The 21,460-nt window shown below is 40.8% G+C and overlaps 1 protein-coding gene across 1 annotated transcript in view; it reads left to right on the plus strand.

The window, feature by feature from the left end:
* Positions 1 to 20,739: 20,739 nt before the first annotated feature.
* LOC104803364 (single-stranded DNA-binding protein, mitochondrial-like) overlaps positions 20,740 to 21,460 on the plus strand; it is a 2,941-nt gene continuing 2,220 nt past the window's right edge. Inside the window, exons 1-2 of the mRNA XM_010527290.2 lie at positions 20,740 to 21,075; positions 21,387 to 21,453. Of these exons, the coding sequence (XP_010525592.1) occupies positions 20,812 to 21,075; positions 21,387 to 21,453 (331 nt within the window). The 5' untranslated portion in view covers positions 20,740 to 20,811. The remainder of the gene's footprint in view (positions 21,076 to 21,386; positions 21,454 to 21,460) is intronic.

Below are 21,460 nucleotides of genomic sequence, written 5' to 3' on the forward strand. Positions count from 1 at the left end.
GTTATACTGTAATAACAATGGGGCGATAGCACAAGCTAAGGAACCCAGGTCACACCAACGATCCAAACACATACTCAGACGGTTTTACCTCATAAGGGAAATCGTAGACAGAGGCGATGTGCACATATGCAAGATATCGACGGATGACAACATAGCCGATCCCTTGACGAAGCCTCTCCCTTCGTCAAAGAATGAGGGTCATGTTCGGGGAATGGGACTTAGATGCATTGTAGATCATACTTAGAGCAAGTGGGAGACTGATGGATGTGATGCTCTCGGATGATGATACGATATGAGAATTATGTAAGATACGATGTATTTATTTTATGAATGCATTATTTGTTCATTATTTATTTTGCATATTTGATAAATAATGATATCTATGAATCGTTAAGAACGTTCCTAAATTCCTTAGTCGCTTGTCATTGTGGGAGCAATGATGAATTAAGACTAACATGAGGTGTGATGGATGATCATGGTGATGATCATGTGTATTGAATACGGATCACGGTCATGAATACTTGTTTGGAACAAGTGTCTGGATAACTCGCGTGAGATTTTCGATTGGATTTAATCTATGACTTGAATCTCACTTGATGGTTCACTTTGGATCCTCAGACTTGAGATATCTATTGTATCCATCATGACGAGTAATGTACTTTGACTACGTCAAACATCGTCTTTAACCGGATGATTATAAAGGCGTGGCTCGGGTACATTACGAATCATGTAATGGATAGTAGATAGTCAAGATGGAACTTTGTCCCTCTCGAAAGAGAGAGATATCGCTTGGGCCCGTCGTAGGAGTGAGACTGTATAGTCAAGATGGAACTTTGTCCCTCTCGAAAGAGAGAGATATCGCTTGGGCGCGTCGTAGGAGTGAGACAGTAGAAATGTGTGGCCGCACTATAGATGAATGTCATCTATCTCTTACAGTCTACTCGGGATACGACAAAGCATTCGAACCATGAGTTCGATTATGATATCGTGAGACAAAGAGGATCATCGTTAGAACTATCTCTGGCTTTACGGTTAGATCACATCAAACTCTTTCCGATACGGGTAATCATAATGTCTTGCTAGAGACCGCTTATGATTTGTAAAGCGAGATTGGACCTCGTGTTTACTGCCGTATTCGGAGGAGCCTAAAGGATCACACTCATATGGGATGGACGTAAAAGTACGGGATCGAGCAGACGAGAAAAATCGGATTTTTCTCCGTCTTTGAGGTCTGGTCCGGAGCTGACCAAGAGTTGATCAGTCGGACCAGACGGACTTGGGAGAAACGGACTGACTTGGTGGAAAACACTGGCTGGTCCGTTTTGGTCAGCCAGACCAGACCAGTCAGACGGACCAGAACGTGACGCTCGGAGTTCGGCTGGTCCGACGGACCAAAATCTTGGTCCGCCGGACCAACAGGTCAGGCGGAGTGTGCGTGTTGGTCCGGAGCAGTCTGGTCCAGTGGACCGAGATTCTGGTCCGCCGGATCGCGAGTTTTCGGACTGTCGGCAAGTCTTTAAGCTTGGTCCGGCTGACCAAGAGTTGGTCAGCTCCAGACCAAGCCTCTGACTTGTCAATTCCGCGAGTTTTTACACACCTGGTCCGGCGAACCAAGTGTTGGTCCGGCGGACCAAGCGTCAGAAACTCCAAATTGCCTTTTTCTCGCCTTTTCTCGCATGAGAAGCAGATGGGAAGGTTTGGCTCATCATTATCTCGTCCCTTGGCTTTCAGAAGGGTTGAGGTTGATCTAAAGAAACTCTCTCAAGTTCAAGAGAGTGTTCTTGGATCCAAAGCAAGAGAATTGTTCTCTTCAAGCTCTAGCAAGCAAGTTTCCAAGTGTTGGAAACCATCCCAAGGGTGTGGACTACTCAAGAGGGTGTTGGCTCATTCAACACCTAGCCTGTGATCAAGCAAACCTTTCAGATTGTGAATCAAAAGGTTAGTTTTTCTCTCAAGAAAGTTCTTCATCGAAAGATTGGTCTGTGGGCGGTTCAAAACGTTTTTGAACGCCAATTCCGCTGCGTAAGCCCGCGGACCAGATCCTAGCACGGTTTTGAACTGGCGGTCTAGGATCTCGTGTGACCCAGCAATTACCACTTAGAATGGGCCTATCTACAGGGCCACACCACTAGAGATGAACTTATATGTGAAGAAACCGAAGAAAAGAGTTGAGATTTGACCGAAACGAGCATAAAAAGAAGTTTTTAGTGTGTTGGTCCAGAGTTGACCAAGTTTGGTCAACCCCGGACCACGTTTGGTCAGCGAGGAAGATGTACTCAGCCCATGGTCGTCTGTCCAGGTCTAGTCTGGCTGACCAAGATGGTCAACTCCGGATCGTTGGATCAAGCGGGCCAAGGGTAGAAAAACGATGGACCAGACCTGATGAAGAAGAGACTTGGTCCGGAGCTGACCAAAACTTGATCAGTCGGATCAAGACTCCAAGTCAGGTAGTCCGACGACGTGGACTATGATTGGTCTGCGGCGGACTGGGACCTGGAATCCTTCTTTAATTCGGATTTAGAGTTTTCTAAGCCTATTTAAGTTTGGGATTTCGTCCAAACTTAATTAAGGCCATCCCAAAAACTCAGAGATAGATCTTAGAACCCTAGAGAAGTCGTTCTCTTTGATTTTGAGCTTCCCGAGATTAGATCCGATCTCTTGAGTTACCATTTTCTTCACAAATCCTAGCAGATACGTTCCAAAGCATTTGGAATCCTTCTCGTCGATGTGGATACGTGTAAGCGAGAGTGTAACTTCAGTCCTAGGTGATTAAGAACATGCCCTAGATCGATATTTGCTTCAAGTTTCATCGAGAATATGTAAATAACGATTTTATCGGTGATATACACGATCTTTTGGGTTTTGTATGTTTGGTTGCGTGTGATATTTGACTAGGTTTACATAATTCTTCCGCTGCATTAAACCTAGTAAACCAAACCCTAGATCGATATGATTGCATGCTAGGAACCCGTAGAGAACCCCAACAATCCCAATGAAGTATGAGCATGGAGTCATATGGAGAAAAAGGGCAAACAATACGAAGAAGAAGAATACATAAAGAGGAACACGCGAAGGGAATAAAGAAGTGGGCTTGATTTTCTACAAATGGTGGGCTTGGGCAGTGACGCCCGAAACCCGCATCCCGCAGAAAATGAGCTGCGCCACATGACCAACAAAAAATAAAATGCTCTTACTGAAAATGTGCGGAATTTAAAATTTTGTTCTCGTTAATCTGTAGCGGAAACAAATACAAAGGGTAATGTATACAATGACGGAAAATACGAAATCCGTAAAATTACTACACTACCAATAATTCAGTTAAAACAGGAATTCGCCTAACTTGAAATCTTCACGACTCCATCTAAGGTCGCTTGTCTTCATTCCCGTTGTGATCCTTGATGCGCACGCACCGAGTCTTATATTTAGTACCCGATTCGTACCCCTATCCGCAAGTATACGGTAGTTGTAGTACCCGAGTCGAACACGAGGACTAGGATGTATTAGTCTATCTCTAGGCTAGATTAGGTGGTCAAATAAAGGTGTGGTTTGTAGTAGGTGTCGGAATACAAGAAAGCAAGTAAAATTAACGGTTTATAAAACGATGATTTAAGGCGTTGTAGGTTCGGGATCCCTCAAGATTCGCATGGACGGTTAGTGATGCTACAATACCTATGGGTTTATCTTCCAATTGGGGGTTTCAAGCACTTCCTCTAGAGCTTGTCTCTCCCGAGCTTAAACTCACTACCTAGAGAATCGATTCACCCATTTCCCAATGATCCAAATGATCTCTAGATGCATTAATGTACCCCATCATGAACCCTAAGCAAGCTAAGCCATCTCCCAATGTGAATAACTCACTCATTTGACATTTGGTTCCAAACATCATTCCCATATCCCTATGATCAATGTGTTCTACAGTCATATCAATTAGGGTTTCAACCAAATCAATAGCATTAAGCACAAAACATCAAACCAATGGAAGAAAACTCAAAAGCATCATAGATAAGCATAGGTGTCCATACAAAAGTGGGGATCCCTCACCCACAACAAAGTCACTACTCCATAACTAAGGTTTCAAAACAGAAAGCAAAATGAAGAAACATGGAAAAGGAGAAGAAATGCTCAAGATGGTCTTCAATGGTGGTCCTCCTCTTCTCCTAGCCTCCTTGATCTCCAAAATCCCTCCTTTCTTCCTCTCCAAGGTGATTTTTCCCCCAAGCGACCGCTCATAAAATGAGCGACCGCTCAAAAAATGAGCGACCCGAGCATTCTCGAATTCTTGTTCTTCCGTGCCCGCTTCGTGAGGATTCATCGTGGAGTCTTCCTGCAAGGAAACACAAGCAAAACAGCCTACCCATGGCCATCTAACGTCCTATGATGCCTAGAATGTGAGAAGAATTATGATGCACGACGTTATAAAACCGGTGAAAAACCCGTGTGATCAAATCCCCCCAGACTTGAGGTTTGCTCGTCCTCGAGTAAATGTGCAATTATAAAACTATCCAAGGGGTGATAAGATACAGTCGGATAACAAGTGGGGGTTTTGAGTGGATTGGTTGTACGGGTTAAAGTCGCTGCGAATGAAATCGGGTTTGGTATACTCTATCTTTTCCAATACTCGAGCGAAATCTTATCAATGGGATTTTCATTGCTTCCTGCGGTCTAGGATGAAATAGTTCCTACTTATCAAGCATGTCTCCTAAACACATCCCAAATAAGAACCCTAAAAGTCACTTAGCCTATAAAATGTTTTCTCTTGCCCCATATCTTTCCTTTTTATTCGGATTTTTGTTTTCTTCTTCTTTTTCTTTCTTTCCCTTTCTCTCCTTTTTTTTTCATATGATGCAATCCCGGGCTTCTAGGACGTTGGAATTTGACGAGTTCACTCTCTTTTTTTTTTTCTTTTTGTGTTCTTGTCCCACAACTTAGACCCGAGTCTTCATTTTCGACGCACTCATGTCCCCGAATGATTTTCATTAACGAGATGATGACAGAGGAGTGTCGGGATGCATCGTATTTCCTAGGGCTTGTTGCTTCCTATAGGCTTTCTTACTTAGAGGTCAAATGGTAGTTTTTAGGGAGACGTTTCGTGCTTGGTTCGTAACCTCTACCCCATCTAGACTTTAGGAGACAAAATCATCCCACGTGACATTCATTCGCTCTAAGATTGGATCAACTATTTCTACCTCACTCGACAATCCATTCAACTTTTTAGATAAATCTAAATTTAGCCCCTAAAACCTTTCCAGACCAATCCTCACTCTATGTCCCCCACATCGTCATCCGACCAAATATTTGAGAGGAAAACCTTATGTAAGTGTATGCATGTATTCCTACACCTATATGCATATGCAATCTAATCGTGCAAGTTAATGCAAAGGATGAAAACTTTTTTTTTTTCATGAAATGCAAGGCTCTAAGTGTGGAATGCATGTGGAATGCATGGCTCATGGATCGAAATGTGTTAGTATCACTCCTCCTCCCAGACTTGAATTGAACACCGTCCACGGTGTTAACTCTCGTCTAGTGGGGAGTATAAAAAGAGTAAGTGTGTTACCTCTTCCGGTGGAGTGATCTTCCACTTCGGTGTCTTCTTTTTGTTGTGATCCAACGGGTCCTATGCAGTGTGAAGGAAACATGAAGCTTTGAGGATCATCAACTAGAATCATCACTGGCGTTCTAAGATCACGAACAAACTCTATTCGAGATAGGTAGTCATAGTGTCTTGCTAGAGACCGCCTATGACTTGTATATCCGGAATAGAGATTTCGGGTTATACTGCTATATCGAATGAGCCTACAGGGTCACACACGCAGGGAAGGACAAATGCACGAGAAAACGTCGAGAAATCTGGATAAGTGGTCCGGACCGTCCGGTCTACCACGAGAAAACGTCGAGAAATCTGGATAAGTTGTCCGGACCGTCCGGTCTAGGAGTAGACCGAACGGACCGGATCATCTATTCCGAACGGACCAAGTTGTTGGACCGAACGGACTAGAGAGCTCAGTCCGAACGGACCAAATGTTGGACCGAACGGACTGACCCATAAGTTCGAACGGATCCAGTTATGAAACTGGTCTGAACGGACCAAGTGTCCAGACCGAACGGACTACTAAGCAGTTCGTTCGGTCTGGGGTTCAGATTTAATTTTAAAGTCCGAATCTAGGGTTAATCAGTTGAATAAGACGAGAAATAGAACCCTAACACTAAGGGGCCGACTAAGAGAACTTTTCAGACCCTTTTGGAGAGTCTAGAGGGTTGAAGAAGTGATCTTAATCTCTCTTTCTCAAAGCACATCATCGAATAGAAGATTCGTGTCCTAGCAGACAAGTTCCAAAGGTTGGAATCCATCCCGAGGTGTGGATATGTGTAGAGGGCGAGGTATTCTTCCTGCCTATAGTGATCGGACGAACACATCAATTGAAACAGGCCCCAGATCGATTGAGGTACGCGTTCTAACGTTTCTACAAGATCATGCATGATAGGTTTTAGGGTTTTAATCAAATTTTTGTTTTACATCCGCTGCGCAAACCCTAAAACCGATCTTTTAGGAATAGGATTCGCTCATGAGATCACAGGAAAACCCAACACTACTACCAGCTAGTCCATCACCAATCAACGAACAACATAGATGCACATACAAGCTATATTCCCATGCAGAAAATTAACCCTACAATAATTTTCTATATGAGACTAAGATCCGCATTTCACATAAGAATGAGTTGTTACACTCAGCCTTACGCTATTTAGGTAGACATCTAATGTCAATCATATCCAATGTGACTCTTAGATCCTTTTATGAGACTATGATATCAAATATCATTGCATACTCGTCTCATCTGTACCGTTAAGTCTCAAGTTAAACTCGACAACTTAACCTAAGGTAAACCATACTCAAACTGTGGGAACCACGATTTCCCACCCTGCCTCACGAAGATAATCTGGCACGCTCAGCTTTGGCATGACCCGTGTTAGGACGATCGATGCCTTGACAGACGCTCTAGTAATGGAAGGTGCACGCTTAGCATTACATAAATAAGGGATTTTCGAAACCACACTTAGATCAAGCATCTACTTTCAAGCTATGAGAACCACCATTTCTCCATCTTGCCTCACCAAGATAGCACGACACACCCAGCTTTGGCATGGCCCATGACACGTACGATCGAGGCCTTGACAAGTGCTTTACTCGTAGAGCTCCTAGATCTAACCGGTTTATGTGCAACGATTGTACAAATCGAATCAAGGATCAACCATTGTTCCTTGATCAGATGTGTTACATAATCCGAATAGACCATCCATTCCATTATGTAATCCCAATCCCGAAGCTCCCACTCAACCAAGCATATCTAATATCTTGATTAAGTTACATGCATTCATTCACTATGGACCATCCAAACGAACAAATCATGCTATTCTGAATCACAGTCGATCGGGTTAAGCAACGATTGCTCAAACTAGATCCCAAAACGAAAAACCAAAAATTATGGTGAAGCCTCAGGACGTGGACCGATCGGTCCAGAGCTTGGACCGGTCGATCTACGCAATTCGGTCTGGACAGTCCAGAATGGTCCAGAACGGTCCAGACCGGTCGGTCTTGGTCCAAACCGATCGGTCCACACGTGTGGACCGTTCAGTCCTGACCTCTCGGTCCAACCGACCCTCGAAACCCTAGACCGATCGGTCCAGAGGACTAGACCGATCGGTCTAGGCGAAAACATGATTAGATCTCGTTTTCGTCGTTTTTGCCCCGTTTTAGACCCGAATTCGACCCGGTTTTCGGCTGCGAACTCAGAATTCGAAGCTCTTGACACTATACAATCAATGAACAGAAAATCTACTCTAGATCCACACACTACAAGAAAAACTGTAATTTGCGACAGAAAAATTTGTCGCAACATGAAGAAGAATCTATCGGTAAAAAAAATTTGCGACCGATTACGACCGATGGTTGTCGGTCGCTAAATCGTTGTCGCAAAATCTGTGTGGTCGTGATTCTGTCGTAACGTTGCGACCGACAGATCTGTAGGTAGTCGGTCGCAAATATACGACAGATGGCTATATGTCGGTAATCTGTCGCAAATTGGTGAATCCAGATCTGTCGCACATTGCGACAGAAATAGGAGTAGGTATTCGGTCGCGACGTAACGACAAATTCTATCAGTCGCACTCTGTCGCAAAATAACGACCAAATATATCGGTAGGTATTCGGTCGCAACTGTCCGACTAAATTAATTGGTCGCACTCTGTCGCAAATCTAAATTTTTTAAAAAAAATATTAATAAATAATAATTATTTAAATTAAATTAAATTTTAAAAAATAATTTTAAAAATATAAAATAAAAAATATTTATTTAAAATTAAAAAGTATTTATTAAATAAAAAGTATTTATTAAAAACAAATTAAACACTAAACAAAAAAGTTATTCGGATTGTCTGATCCGGTTGTTTGGTCCGCCGGTGTCGTAGAAGGTCCGACTCCGGGCTGAGGAGTCAGAAATGGGTTCACGGCATATCTTGCGACGTTGGTGGGTCGTCTCGAGGAGGAAATAGCCGGGCGAAAAGCGTCTCGTAACGCGCAATCCGTGCCTCAGCTTCTTCAAGCCTAGCAATCTTCCTGCGATCGTCCTCGAACTCTTGAATCTTTTTTTTCAACAGCTCGACCTCCTTAGTGAGTGAGACGTGGTGACCGATGGATGTTGCATCCGGATAACCACCACCCAACTGAGTCGCCATTGCACCGACGCCGTATATACGTCCTTTGGCATCGGGTTGGACAACCTACAAAATCAAAAGTATACGTCAATTAAACTAATTTAATAAAAAAATAAAAAAAAATATAAATTTACCTCAAGATAGAGGCTGTAAATATTTATTTACTTACTATCTCATGGGCGACTCGAGCAAATGATCTCCGTCCTGCAGTGTGGGTCGGGGGTGCGTGTTCGACCTCCGCTCGGGATCGTCGATTGCTTGAGAATGTTTGACTCTTCTGCGTTCCTTCTTGTAAATCCCAATATTCAACTAGTTGATCGTAGATCGCCGTCGACATCCATGCAGGTCGTACGCGTCTGCTCTTTACCCGATAAATGTTGTCCTTGAGGCGATCTCAGACGGCGAGCCTCCAAGCGGCGTAGACTCGGTCATGAATAGACTCGTCCCAATAATAAGCTTGCTATAAAAAAAATAAATTTATAATTTTGTATGCATATAAAATTGAACTAAGTGCCAAAATTCTTACCGCAAAAGCTCCAAACCAACGCTGCAGATCAGATGGAGAGACACGGATGAGACTCCGCCACGGACCTTTGAAGTCCGACTGAAAGATGCTGACGACAGATGCAATCACGTCGTTATTACGATCAAACCTGTAAAAATCGGATTCGTAAAATTAATTTAAAAGAAATTAAAATAAATATATACTATATGCATAAAAATACCTACCAAATAGAACCGAGGGAACGATCCGGATCTAGACGAGGTCGGAGACGACGTTCTGCAGACGGTAGAATCTCCTGCAACGATGGCGATGGCGATGCACCATGACTAGATGCACCTTCATTCACGGATTGGGGGGAAGCCGCACCCGTGAAAGGTACATCAAGTCGAGGAGGATCGACTACCACCTGATCCCGATGGACAGATGGTGATCTAGATGATCTGATCCCACGTCCTCGGGATCGTACCCCGCTACCACTACGACCATTAGAATGGGAGTGACTCATCTACAAGTTACATATAACAAAACAAAATCATGAAAACCCGTGAACTAGCAGTAAACCCTAAACCCTAAACCCTAAACACTAAAGAAACCCTAAAATCTACAACCCTAAACCCTAAACCCTAAACCCTAAAATAACCTTAAACCCTAAATAAACCCTAAACCATAAACCCTAACCCTAAACACTAAAGAAACCCTAAACCCTAAACCCTAAACTCTAAATAAACCCTAAACCCTAAAATAACCCTTAATTAACCCTAAACCTAAGAAAACCCTAAAATCAAAAACCCTAAAATGCAAAAACCCTAAATTAAACCCTAAACACTCCCTAAACCCTAAATCCTAAACCCTAAACCCTAAATAAACCACCCTAAAATAACCCTAAACAAATTCTAAACCCTAAATTTAACCCTAAACCCTAAAAAAACCGTAAAACCGAAAACCATAAAATCAAAAACCACAAATTAAACCCTAAACACTAAATAAACCCCAAATTAAACCCTAAACCCTAAATAAACCCCAAATTAAACCCTAAACCCGAATATTAACTCTAAACCCTAAAATAATTCGACCACAACCTTAAATCCGAACCAAAAACACCTAAAAATCGAAACAATTGGAAACTTTTTCATTAAAAATTGGAAACTTACCTCGGTGACGGCAAATGACCGGCGCGGTGATGCGGCGGTGTCGGTGGGGGAAGACGGCGCGGTTATGGGGCGGCGCGGTTATGGGGCGGTGCCACTGTTCAAACTCGATTCGAAAGCAAAAAATACAACGAACCTAAACTAAATCGATCGAAAAGGGGAAGAAGAGGGGAGACGCGAGTTCGGAAACTTACCTAGCGGCGGCGAAGGAGCGGCGGCGATTGAGAGCAGCGTTCGAAAGAAGACGATTCGCGATGTTTTTAAGAATATTGCGACCGATTTAGTCTGTCGCAATCTGTCGCTGTGTCATTAAAGCGGGAGACACGTGGACATTGCGACAGATTAATTCTGTCGCCATCCGTCGCCATGAAAAAAAAAGCGGGAGACGCAGATTATTGCCGACATTTTGCGACAATGTTGCGACAGATATCGTCGGTCGCAATATTGCCGACGACGTGTTGCGACAGATATAGTCGGTCGCAAAATAATGTAACAATTAAAAAAAATAAAATGCAAAAATTTACGATAACTAATATTTTGATTTCGAGTACAATATTTGTAATACAAATCGGTATTTTATACATAAAAAAAGTTATTATTAATCAGACGAACCATATTCAGAAGTTCCTGTTGTTTTTTCGTCCGACTCATCGGTATTGTCCTGCTCTTCGTCATTATTGTCTGCAAGTTCTTCAACTACTCCTTCTTCGGCTATTAACTTTCCAACCTCAATCGTGTCTTCAATTTGAAGAATGCCTTGATCGACATCTTGAAGCGGGATTTGTTCATCATTTTCTTCTTGAATAATAGTTCCTCTGGGGTTGATCTTCACGACGGCTCGCCAATCAATGTCTGACCTTCTTGTAATTTTCTTCGGATAAGGGATGTAACACACTTGATCTGCTTGAGAAGCCAATATAAAAGGATCATATTTTCCGTATCGACGTGTGTAACATATGTCAAAAACACCTGTTTTGTTGACTCTGATCCCTCGCATGGGTGTAGGATCAAACCAATCACATCTGAACATCATCACTTTGAGTCCAAAATGGTCTGCATATTGGAGTTCAAAAATATGCTGCAGTAGTTCGTAAAAATCGGGTTCGTTATCAGATGCACAGTACTCTGACCCTTTCACAAAAACACCAAAATTATGTGTCGAACGATGTTGTCCGTGTTCATGTGTGTGGAAAACGTAGCCTCTGGTAAAAAATATAGGCCAACATGTAACATGACAAATGGGCCATTGAACTGCTCATGCAACCACAATGGATGATCTTCTGGTGACGTTCGAATCTGCAAAACAAAGAAAAAATAGGTTGTTTAAATATCAATATATACTTGATCGATCTTAAAAATGGGTTTAAATAAGAAATTTGATGCAAAATTCTTACATATTCTTTTAACCACGTAGCAAACCCTTTTTCTTTAATTTTGGTCAATTCCTCGTCATTTACGTCACCATACATGTTGTATACTTGTTCATCAAAAATTCTGCACAATATATCAAAAAACTTGTAAATGAATTAATTTAAAAAAAGTGTACGCCATAAATAATTAAATGTATAAACGAACCTTTCAAAAGGTAGTACTTCTTCACAATTCAACAATACAAAAGTATGTACCACATGATAGTCTTTTTCAGATAAGTAGGCATTGCTGGCCTTACCACCACATCTTCCTTTTCTGTAAAATATATGGGGAATATTTGCATTCGTCGGATAACTAGGGCCATCATCGCAATGTGATGATTTTCTTGTACTTCTGCTTTTTGTTGCCACATTATCTTCAAAATAATATGAGGTAAAGAATGATATTTCCTCATTGATATACTGTTCAGCAATTGATCCTTCAACAAAGGCTTTTTGTTTTGCTTTTTTCTTCAAATGGTACATAAATCTTTCAAACGGGTACATCCACCTAAAAAAAAAAAATTAAACAATCATCAGTTATGTAAACAAGTATGCATATATATGTCTTATATATTAAATAAACGAAACACAATAATTAATTATAACGTACCGAAATTGAACTGGTCCACCAAGTTCTGCTTCTCGTGGTAGATGGATTGGTAAATGTTCCATCACATCAAAAAATGACGGTGGAAATATTTTTTCCAGATTGCAAATTACCAGAACTATGTTTTGTTTCAGCATGGTGATATCTTCAAGTTTAAGCATCCGACTGCAAATCACCCGAAAAAATGAGTTGATCCCTGCGCAATAACCACGTATCAAGTTTATATATATATAGTTCACATATTAAAAAACAACATTAAAAAAAATATATTGACATACCTGATAGACTCTCGTGTACATGTTGTGGAAGTAGTTCTGCAAATGCTATTGGAAGCAATCGTTGCATAAACAATGACAATCATGACTTTTCATACCCGTTAATTTATTCCCTGCAATATCAACACATCGCGCCAGATTTGAAGAGTAACCATCGGGGAATTTCACATCATCCTTCAACCACCGAAAAAAATTCTTCTGCGCTTCTCCAAATACACGAAAAACTGGAACCGGTGTCTTCCCATCTTCTGTAAGTTCCAACTCCTTCCTCAAACAAATTGATTTTATATCCTTCCTTGAGTTTGGATTGTCCTTCGACTTTTGAGGGACATTCATCATCGTGCTTATGATGTTATCGAAAAAGTTTTTCTCGATATGCATGACATCAAGATTGTGTCGCAACTTATGGCAATTCCCAAAATATACTTTTTTGTGCCAATTATGATATTCGCCATATCCTTCAATCGGCAAATGACCATTTCCACCGACTTCTGCAGTAACCCCTAACCCATATGATCTCACACAATCATCAATCCGTTCGAATAATATTTCATCTCCCGTCAGTTCAAGCGGACTAGAATCACTTACAACGCGATTCTTACGAAAATTCTTCTTGTTTCGGCGCAATGCATGATTCCTTGGTAAGAAACGACGATGACAATCAAACCAACTCGTTTTTCTCCCGTTCGGCAACCAAAATGCGTCGGTCTCATCCATACAGTACGGACAAGCTAACCGACCATGCGTTGTCCAACCAGACAACATCGAGTATGCTGGAAAATCACTAATTGTCCACATCAGCACCGCACGAAGCAAAAAATTTTGCTTTATTGACACGACATATGCCTCAACCCCAATACTCCAAAGGTCTTTCAACTCTTCTATCAACGGTTGAAGGAAAATATCCAAACTCCTCCTAGGATGTTTAGGTCCCGGAACTAATATTGAGAGAAATAAAAATTCTCTATTCATACACATGTCCGGAGGTAAATTGTAGGGTGTAAAATTCACCGGCCATAGAGAATAATTTGGACCAGACATCCCAAATGGATTAAATCCATCCATGCATAATACTAGATATACGTTTCTAGTCTCACTTGCAAAATCAGGAAATACCTGTTGAAAGTGTTTCCATGCTAAACCATCGGATGGATGATGCAGTTCTCCATCGGGCGTCGAATGCTCGCCATGCCATCGCATAAATGATGCTGTCTTTTCGGATTGATATAACCTTTTCAAACGATCTGTTATAGGCATATAAAACATTCTCTTCAAAGGAATTAACTTGCCTTTTTTTGAAGCTTTCCGGCGTGGTCGATATATGTCTTTCCCGCAGAAATGACATTCCATCAATTCTGCATCTTCTTTCCAAAAAATCATACAGTTGTCTTCACAAACATCAATCTTCCGGTAAGGTAGACCCAACGTACGCATCAGACTCTTCGTCTCATAATATGATTCTGTTGCAGTGTTACCTTCCGGAAGATACTGTTTAAACATCTGACTGAAACCATCCATACATCTCTCCGGAATATTGTAGTCAGTCTTCATATTCATCAATTGTGAAGATAATGATAATCTTGACAGCCCTTGTACGCAACCTTCATATATCGGAGTGTTCGCCGTGTTAAGCATATCATAAAATCTTTTCGCTTCAACATTTGGCTCTTCTTCCATATATGGAGAAGGAGCAACGTTGGGAAATGCATCATTCACCATCTCTGCATATAGATTTCGGTCTTGATCTTCTTGAAAGATCGGAGGTAGCGACGTGTTTTCCACAAGTTGTTTTTGCATTTGTGAAACACGTGATGATGACGACGTATCATACGTTTCTCCATGAGCCAGCCAAACATAATAGTTTGACATAAAACCTCTTCTATAAAGGTGCTTACACACTTCATACTGACTTCGCCATCTTTTATTCTCGCATTTTGAGCACGGACATGGTAACTTCGAACTCTCAATATACGACGTTTGACTTGTTGCAAACGCCATAAAATGTTGTAATCCTTCAGCAAACTCACTCGAGATTTGATTAGAAGAATCAAATCTATTATACATCCACATTCTGGATGAAAAAGACATTTTTTTGTAAATAATTTTTTTTTCCTATCTATGCATGCTCATCGCGCGACGGATATATAGGAGAAACGTTGCGACGGAAGTGCGACCGATATATTCTGTCGTAAAATGATTTGCGACCGAAGTGCGACAGAATTGCGATAGAGGTTAGGTGACATACCATTCACGTGTGTACCTAATTTTGCGACACAGCGGTGAGTCGCAAGTCCGTCGTAAATATTGAGCGACTCCTACAGTGTGTCGCATATCGGTCGCATACTATCCGCGACGCATAACATCTGTCGCAAATGTGTCGTACACGTAGCCCGACCGAACATATCTGTCGCATATTGTGTCGGTACATACCGACAGACCATCTGTCGTAAAATATCTGTCGTTTTCCGTCGTATTTCTATCGCAAATACGTGCGACAGAGATATCGGTCGCAATCGGTCGGAAATTTACGACAGATTTTGCGTCCAAGTCCGACAGAGATATTTTTCCGAGATTGTGTCGCTTTTTAGTCGCGGTTTGTCGCAAATTATAGTGCGACTGAATTTCGGTTGCAACAGGTGTCGCAAATTACAGTTTTTCTTGTAGTGACAATCAAATCATGCATAGCATCATAGCAAACACGGATTCAGACGATTCAAATCCTATAACGTGCATGATCGGGTTCTAACAAAATCATACAGAGTAACCAGGCTCTGATATCACTGATGGGTTTCCTGGGATCTCAAGAGCGAATCTAATTCTAAGAGATCGGTTCTAGGAATTGCGCAACGGATGTAAAACAAAAATTTTGATGAAACCCTAAAACCTATCATGCATGATCTTGCAGAAACGTTAGAACGCTTACCTCAATCGATCCGGGGCCTGTATCAATTGATGTGTTCATCCGATCACTGTAGAGAGGAAGAATACCTTGCCCTATACACGTATCCACACGGCGGAAAGGATTCCAACGGTTGGAACTCGTCTGCTAGGACTGAAGAACACGTTCCTCTTTGCGCAAGGGTTTCAGGAATTTTTTTCTAGGTTTTTCCACTCTCAAAAACTCGCCAAAGGGTCTGAAAGTCGTGCCAAGAGGCTTCGAGGCCTTCACCAAAGTTAATCCCACTTAAAACCCTAATTAGAGCGAGTTTAGGAAATTCTGACGTTTGGACCGATCGGTCTGGAGCTTTTAACGTGTGGACCGATCGGTCCATGATTCCGGACCAATCGGTCTGGAAAATTTTCCGGACCTAGCAACATTTGTACGTTACCTCTGGACCGACCGATCCTCGTGCCTGGACCGATCGGTCTGGAAAGGCTGGACCGGTCGGTCCAGACCTTTTGGACCGGTCGATCTGGCCTCCGCTCAACCGGGATTTTCTCGTCTCTTCTCGTGCATTCGTCTTTTCCTGTGTGTGTGACCCTATAGGCTCATCCGATACAGCAGTATAACCTGAAATCTCTTATTCCGGTTACACAAGTCATAGGCGGTCTCTAGCAAGACACTATAACTACCTATCTCGAATAGAGTTTGTTCGTGATCCTACGAACGTCAGTGATGATTCCAGTTAATGATCCTTTTGCATTGCGATATCATATGTCGAACATAAGGCATGGATGAGCCACCTTATCTGATTCGACTGCTTTCTCGTTCACTGAGTTCAACTGTCTGAAATAGACGACACTCGTCTATAGTGCAGCCACATATTTCTACAGTTTCGCTCACACGAGGGGCCCAACGACATCTCTCTCTTTTACAAGAGGTGCAAATCCCATCTTGACTATCTACAATCCAGTACATGATTCGTGTCGTACCTGATACACGCCTTTATACTTCTCCTGTTACGCAGAACGTTTGACGTAATCAAAGTACGCAACTCCTCATGTTGGATTCCGTAGATATCCCAGGTCTTAGGATCCAATCATGGAACCGTCATATGAGATTCAAGTCATGACGCTAGTCTATGTGACAATCTCATGCGGGTTAATCCGGTATTTCGTTCTCCAACGAATACCTATGATTGTGATCGTATCCAATACTTATGATCATCTCTATGATCATCAATCACACAGCATACTAGTCTTATTATATCATTATTCCCACAATGATATACGACAAGGGAGTTTAGTATTGTTCATAACAATACATGGATTTCATAGCATATTTAAGTATGCAAAACATGTAATGAATAAAACACTAATCCATAAATTATAGAAAGCGTCAATACATCAAATGCATCCAAGTAAAGCTCGCAAACAGTACATCATAGAGCACTAAACCAACAGACTGTAGCACGTATCCAATACGTCATACATACACGTCACACTAGTCTTTATTTATTATTGTTCCCACGACAATAACTGACTAGGGCATCTAGTATTATTCCAAATAATACAGGGATATTGTTTATTATTAATGAACATGCAAATATAATAATAAACGAATAATCATATTATTTCATAAACATTTATTACAAATGTACATATGTTCGTCTACGTATGAGCATAACTACAACAGTTAACTCTCCCTCGCCGACCATCTGCCGCGAAATTTCTCATCAGGCTTGAGCTCAGCCTTCCACAATATTCCGTAACACCCTGATTTATTAGTAATTATAAGTCTTGGGTTCAGGTAATTGGTCAGATATACTATTTATACATTTATTCACATAATTATACACACATAATATCTTTTAAGTCTTTTTCCTTTTTAATACTTTTAACCTCCAAAACAATTAAAACGGGTTCCGGTCCATCCGAATTACCGATTCATTTCGTTTCGTAGTTTAGGACTTACCGTGAAGTTTGAGGATACGTCAAACTGGACATTCCTTTATTTAGTTTAGGTTTTTTGGGCTCGGTTGTGGATTGGTCTGGTCGGATCCGGATTGAACTCCGAACAGTTATGGACATTTGGGTTGATTGGTCAGCACCGGACTAGAATTTGGTCCGGCGGACCAATCTTCTCGTCCTTCCTTTCCTTTCGCCTGAGCAATTTTTTAGTTAGTCTAGTTGGTCCGGTTTGGACCAAAACTTGGTCCGACGGACTAACAAATTTATTTTTTTTTTAATTTTTTTTGAAAATATTTTTTTCCTGTTCGCCCGGCCAAAATCTTGGTCCGGCAGACCAACTTCGTCTTCAACCTCGGACCATTTTTTTAGTTCGAAACTCCCGGTCTGACGGACCAACTTCTGGTCAGCTCCGGACCAAATTTCGGAAAATTCTTAAATCACTCAAAACATCACCAAAATCAATGGGTAATGGCTCAAAATAATCAAAATCAATCAATAAACAAGAATCAAACATCAATCATGCACGAGAAACTCATAAAACTCCGAAATCAATGAAATTGAAATTTTCGGCTTAAACTCAATTCACTCACCAATGGCTTCTATGGAGTTCTTTGAGCTTTGGGGATGCTTTGTTGCGCTTCTCCCACTTAGATTTGCTCAAATTCATCACGAATCGAGCTTGAGACGGAGTGAATCACTCTGTGAAATTTCAAAGAGTTCTTGAAAGAGAGAGAGTTGCGTGAGAATGAAAAAGAGAGTAGTGAGATCTCTTATTTAAACCCAAAAGAAGAGGAAAAAGAAGTGTGAAAGAGAAGTTTGAGCACGCAGAAGGTTGCAGCAGAGGGTAAAAATTCGACAAAAACGAAGCAGGAGGTGGCGAGCAATCGATGAAAGAATTTCACCATGAGATGACTCATCCAGGTCTGGTCCGACGGACCAAATCTTGGTCAGCTCCAGATCAGAATCTTCATTTGGTCCGTTCTCTTTTTCTATTGGTCCGGCGGACTTTCTTGGTCAACTCGGTTTGGTCAGCCCCGGACCAAATCTTTGTCCGGCAGACCAAACAAACCAAAGATGATCGAACCAAAATTTTGGTCAGCCCTTGGTCAGTCCCGGACCAACTTCTGGTCTCATGGACCAACTTTTTTTAAAATTTTTAATTTCTTTAATTTTTAATTTATGGATTATCACAATCCACCCCCTTAAAATGAATTCATCCTCGAATTCAAAGTAAGGTTGGATGAATAATTCACTCGTTTGTCTCTCACGTAATGTCGGAATATCTTGATTCCTCCACTACACTTCCTCTACGCATCCTTTCTATGTTGTAACATCTCAGCCTGATAGTCAATAATCCATGTGATCCATTGTTGAACCAGATACTGGTATTCAGATTTATCTCTTCTATCTGTATAGATAGAAGATTTTGTTGCGTGTTCTCGTAACTTTGATATGAAAAACACACTAGAGATGTTTCGTGAATTTTATATCAGTTTCGATCGATTGCCAGAGCTCTTTCTCATTATCCCTTGTCATGACTAATTGTGTCGAGTCTAATCATCTGCATCCTTCAAATTCTCGTAGAGCGACGAATCATAGCATTTCAAAGGATTACTCGACAACCTTTTTCATTTCATATCGGGTGTCATTTCTTTGAAATTCTTTTACTCGCTACGTTGTTCGTGACATGGTATCACGCATCTAACTAGGTTATCCCGGTTAACATCGCTGGAAAACATGTAACTCTCCAGCGGAATCATGTCTTGTCGAACCTTTGTTTGTACAAGTATGATTATTAAGTCCTTAGTATATGTACTACCGTACTCATTTTGTTTTATGAGTCGAGTAGTACTCTTCTGTCTTTCTTGCCTTGGCAACACGTATGCCTTCATATATACCTCTAGAAAATAAAGTATATCGACAGTGCATCGATTGATGGTTCAGGTCTAAGTTGTGGGTCGGTTATCATATTCAAATGAAAAGAAAAGATAAAAAAAAGAGAAAAACAAAATTGCCATGGATTTCCAACGGAATCGAATTTCCAACGACGTTTTTCCAACGGATTTTCGGCTGTTTCCAACGGATTTGCCTGTTGGAATTTATGGTTTTTTTATAGTGTCCTTGCGTCACATAATCAATGGACGATATTGGAATTTATGGTTCACAAACAACAAGCAATTTATGAGTTCACTAAAGGAAATACATTTTCACGGGAAGATTGTTAGAAATTCTCTAATAATTACAGTGTCATAATCAATATATGGTATAATTATTGTTTAATGTGAATAATTGCAAAAGATTATGATCATTAATTACGTGTGATATAATATGTAAATACATAAAAATATACGAGTCAAATAATTAAACATATATCATGAAGTGTAATTTTTTAATTCTTTATGGATAGATTTGAAAATAACACAAACTGATTAATATAAATAGATGGTAGTGGTTTTTAAACTAAACGTATTGAAATCTGATAACACCTATTTGTTGTCAGAAAATATTTCATACATTATATTCTAGAAGGTTCTACTCACATTCTACCATTTGTCATATCACTATGGGTTTATATATATTCTAAATTTCTAAATAATTTTTTGTATGGTATGCATGATAATTGATCCAAAATATTTTTATTTTGAATTTAAATATTATAGTATTTCGGAAAAATACTAACATCAGTTAGGTGAATGATGCACGACAAATTATAAGTTTTTTATCTTTTTTGAAAACTCTTTCTTGACGCACGACAAATTTTGAATATTAGATTTTTCTCTCTTTATCGTTTGATATATATATATATATATATACCAAGACAAACATCATGTCCACTATCCTTTCATTTCAAAGGTTGAGTACCATTTGTGCAGTATAGGATCTTTTTTTAGAATTTTTCAAACATAGGATGGGTTTATATCAATTAGAGAAAATCTGGGGTAAGAAACTAAATTTGAAAAGATTTGGAACTCCTTGACAAATTGTCCTTTGTAGGCTGACCATTCATCTTTCAAAATATAATGTGTAGGGTTTATGTAATTGGACTTACAGTTTAAATATGTAAGATTTGTTAGCAAAGGCTTTTAAGCCATCTTCTGATTAGGGTGTAACTAGTACCGGAAAAAGTTTGAGGCGAAAAACGTAAGACTTTGAGAAAATAGATACTTCTTCCGAACATATTTTTCTCTTCCTACGGTAGAGCCGTTTAGGGTTTAAGCCCCACTTTAAACCCACAAAAGACCGATTTCGTCTTCTACAGTTTCTTCTGTCATTCGAAATTGCTCTGAGGAAAGGAGAAATGGTGAATTCCATGGCTACGCTTTCGAGGAGATTGTACCGTTCTCTCCTCTCGAATCCTAGATTCTCTCAGGTTTCGAGGTCCTTTTGCACCAACACCCTCTCCTCGAACGAAGAACAAGACTCGGACGAGCTCGCCGCTAAATCGGACATTGAATCGTCCCCTGGACAGTCGGCATCCAATTCACCATCGCAAGGATCGGGCGAGGAACGCGCTTTCGTGGAGCAGACTCTCGAGAATGGCCTCGATGTGGGCGTTTACAAGGTACGTTTTCCTATCCCCCAAAATCGGCTTAGGTTTAGCTTGTGGGATCCCTAGTTCCGGATCACGTTTGTGTGTTCTAGTGTTTCTTTGCACATATTGAGTGGAAATGGTATCTGGGTTTCTGTTGTTTTACGCTTGATCGTCGAAGAAGATGATAATCTAGGATCAGTTTGTCACTTTATTGTCACTCGATCGATATTTTAGTCACTTTAAGGATTGTTATTCTTATATACTTCTGCTTCCAATCATAGAGGACATTCTTACAAACGGGTAGTGGTGAATTTTGATTGTTCCCCGTCTGTCGTTGTTAGGCCATACTGGTAGGGCAGGTGGGTCAGATGCCTCTTCAGAAGAAGCTGAAGGGTGGCAGGACAGTGACGCTCTT

Source organism: Tarenaya hassleriana, unplaced genomic scaffold, assembly GCF_000463585.1.
Source record: "Tarenaya hassleriana unplaced genomic scaffold, ASM46358v1 Cleome84, whole genome shotgun sequence".
NCBI lineage: Eukaryota > Viridiplantae > Streptophyta > Magnoliopsida > Brassicales > Cleomaceae > Tarenaya > Tarenaya hassleriana.